The following is a 2,966-nucleotide window of genomic DNA, read 5'->3' as shown; positions in this document are numbered from 1 at the left end:
TGTTGTCTATCTGTATTGTCTGTGTTGTCGATATTAAAAGCCAAAAGGCTTTTACTAAATTTAAGAGAGAAGAGAGAAAATAATTATGCAGTAGACTCTTTATTGTCATTGTACTGTAACTAGACAACAAAATTCAGTGCATTAAGACAACATAAAATATTATAGACTATATAAAAAACATACATACAATCATAAATCCATACATATACATGTAAAAACATGTACACTAAAAACATATTACACAAGTCCATATTGCACATCCTGTCCTTCAGTCCATCAGACTGCTGTCTGCATACCAGACTGCCAGACCTGCAGTTTCTGGAAGTTTGTTCAAGATGGCGCATAGAAACTGATTACTGCATGCTTCTCCAGATTTCTGTTTCCACATTGGAACATACAGTAAAGTTGACCTTTCAGTGACTGTCACAGACAAGTTTAGAAGTCTTGATGGTTCAATTTCAATTGCTTTTATTAGCTTAATTGGCATGTTTTACTTTGCCAAAGCAAAGTGTCAAAATACAATAAAAATATTAAAATGGGGAAGGTATGTTGGATGGAGGGGGTACTTGTTTAAAACAGATGTCACATTGCAAAACAGAGCTATGTCACATTGCGTCATGTTATACAGGGTATAAAGCTTTTTTAAACAAATGGCACCAATCTTTTGTATTCACTTTTGGGACAAATAGCAGCATTTTCATTTTTTTAAACGGTTCATATTATGGCTCAAGATCAGAAAGGTTTTTCCGCCCTAGACATTTAGGAAACATAAAAAAGGGATACTTACTCGCGACCCACAAAATGGGTCCCGACTCCAGACCCCCGGTTTGGGACTCTGACTGACTTTGGAAATCCCCTGATGTAGGTCATAACGGTCACATTTTCCGGATTTAAGTCATTTAACAGTGTGTCATGTGTCAATAGGCTTAAACTCCGAAAACTTAGAGCGAGGGAACAATTCAATTGACAGACTAATCCAAAAACATTTGGAGATGTGTCGATATATGGCATTATTTTTAGAGCCTTTGTGTGAAATGCTTTAAAATGAAACAGGATGCTGGGAAGTTTATGCCCCTGCATGGCGCCCACCCTACTTCTCTCGCTTTGCCAAGAAAGAGGTGGAGATTGAGATAAAACATGCGTGTGAACAGCTTTATGTCTGACCAAGGCGTGGGCATGTTGATCTAATATAGTGTGCAATCAGTAATCGATCAACCCATCACCATTTTCAAAAGACAATGACTTTGACTCAAAACGGTTTACTGTCTGCATTCAGATCTCTCTGAGATGGAGTCAACGTTGACTGCCTTTCAATAATGCCATGAAATATTATTACTTGCTTTTTTGATGTATTTATTGATGTTCAGCAATATTTACACTGGAATATACTCTTTCATTGTTTAACAACAAACATGACAAAATGCACAATAAAAAGAGGAAACGCTTTAAAACATTATCACCAATTACTATTGCACAAAGTTATATTTAAAAAAATATATACTTTTAATAACAATGATGCACAGACATCCCTGAGGCTGTTCTGCTGCATTTTATAACAATGAACTTATAATAGCCTCCCTGAGGGTGCTCTGCTGATGATGGTAGCTGCCGGAGTCCGACTCGGGCCTGTTGTCCACCACGGGGCACAGGTACTGGTCGAACTCACTGCGGTCGAGATCGTACAGCATGTCCAGCTGGATTTGCTCCAGGTATAAGTCCATGGAGGGGCCTGTAAGGGACAGTGAGCCGCCCGCATACACCCTGATCTCCCCGTGATGATCCCCTGCTTGGGACCGTGCAGGACTGGAGTGACCGTACGTCATCTGATGATGCTCATGATGCTGCTGCTGCATCCCGGGGTACATGTGGTGCTGTGGTGCTGCGTGATGATGAGGGTACGCCGGTGGGCACGTCATATTAGACGTGTTTGAGGTACCAGTAGTGGCGGCCATGTTCTGGTGGTGACGGTATTGCACTGCAGTGAAGTGAGCCTCCGGCGAGCTTGGGAAAGAGGCCGTGTTGTTGTGGGGATGGTAGGCGTGCTGTGGCTCGCCGTGGAAGTAGCTGTAGTCCTGATGAGGATGATGGGGCATGCTGAAGCCGTGAGGAACACTGAAGCCCTTGTTGTTGCAGAGTGGAGACACAGGGGTGGTGATGGTGGCCTCGGCAGCATACTGGTGGGACTTAGTATTGGAGGCCTTCTTCAGCTGCTTCCTACGTCGGGGCCTGTATTTGTAGTTGGGGTAGTCGACGGTGTGCTGCACCCTCAGGCGCTCCGACTCCTGCATGTAGGGGCGCTTTTCAGCCAGTGACATGGCCTTCCAGCTCTTACCTGAAGGGGGAAAAGAATAATAATTAATGATCTGTGCATTATACCAGTCAAGCCTCAATATGCTTCATGATTGTATATATGTCTTTAAATGTCATGATGAATTGAATATAGCCTACATAGGACCACAATGGAAACAAGGCCCATAGCCTTTTTGTGTTATCCTTTTAGTATCATTGTATAAAATCGTACCAGTTTGCAAAATGTTAATAAAATATTGAATCAATAATGTAGAATTGCAATTAACAAACCACAATTTTAGTTAATTAATATAGGCTCATGCTATAACCAATAAGAGTAAATATTATTTCTAAACTTCTAATTAGGAGAAACATCGTCGATTCGTCGGGGGGAATTACATACCAAGAATTTTGCTCAGGTCAGTGTTCTCCAGGTCCGGGTTGAGCTGCGCCAGGCGCCTGCGCTCCTCCTTGGTCCAGATGATGAAGGCGTTCAGCGGCCTCCTGATCCGCTGGGCGGACAGCTTGCTGCTGGCCTCGGCGCTGCTGGAGCTGCTGGAGTCCGAGTTCACCGACAGCGGGCTGGACGGCCCGGAACTCGGCGAGCGGACGTCGATCAGCTGGTGGTCGATGATGATGGTGGCACCGAAGTCGTCGCTGCTGCTTTCGAACATCAT

At 43.6% G+C, this 2,966-nt stretch overlaps 1 protein-coding gene across 1 annotated transcript; it reads right to left on the bottom strand.

The window, feature by feature from the left end:
- Window positions 1-1,550: 1,550 nt before the first annotated feature.
- On the bottom strand, window positions 1,551-2,966 carry sox32 (SRY-box transcription factor 32; the record flags this gene model as incomplete). The annotated part of the gene is made up of 2 exons (XM_083777737.1): window positions 1,551-2,332; window positions 2,693-2,966. 2 exons carry the CDS (start codon window positions 2,964-2,966, stop codon window positions 1,551-1,553), a joined length of 1,056 nt encoding a protein of 351 aa, XP_083633863.1.

The sequence above is a fragment of the Protomyctophum parallelum genome (genome assembly GCF_964188405.1).
Source record: "Protomyctophum parallelum genome assembly, chromosome: 12".
In the NCBI taxonomy this organism is placed as follows: domain Eukaryota; kingdom Metazoa; phylum Chordata; class Actinopteri; order Myctophiformes; family Myctophidae; genus Protomyctophum; species Protomyctophum parallelum.
This window is presented reverse-complemented; position numbering and strand designations above follow the sequence as displayed.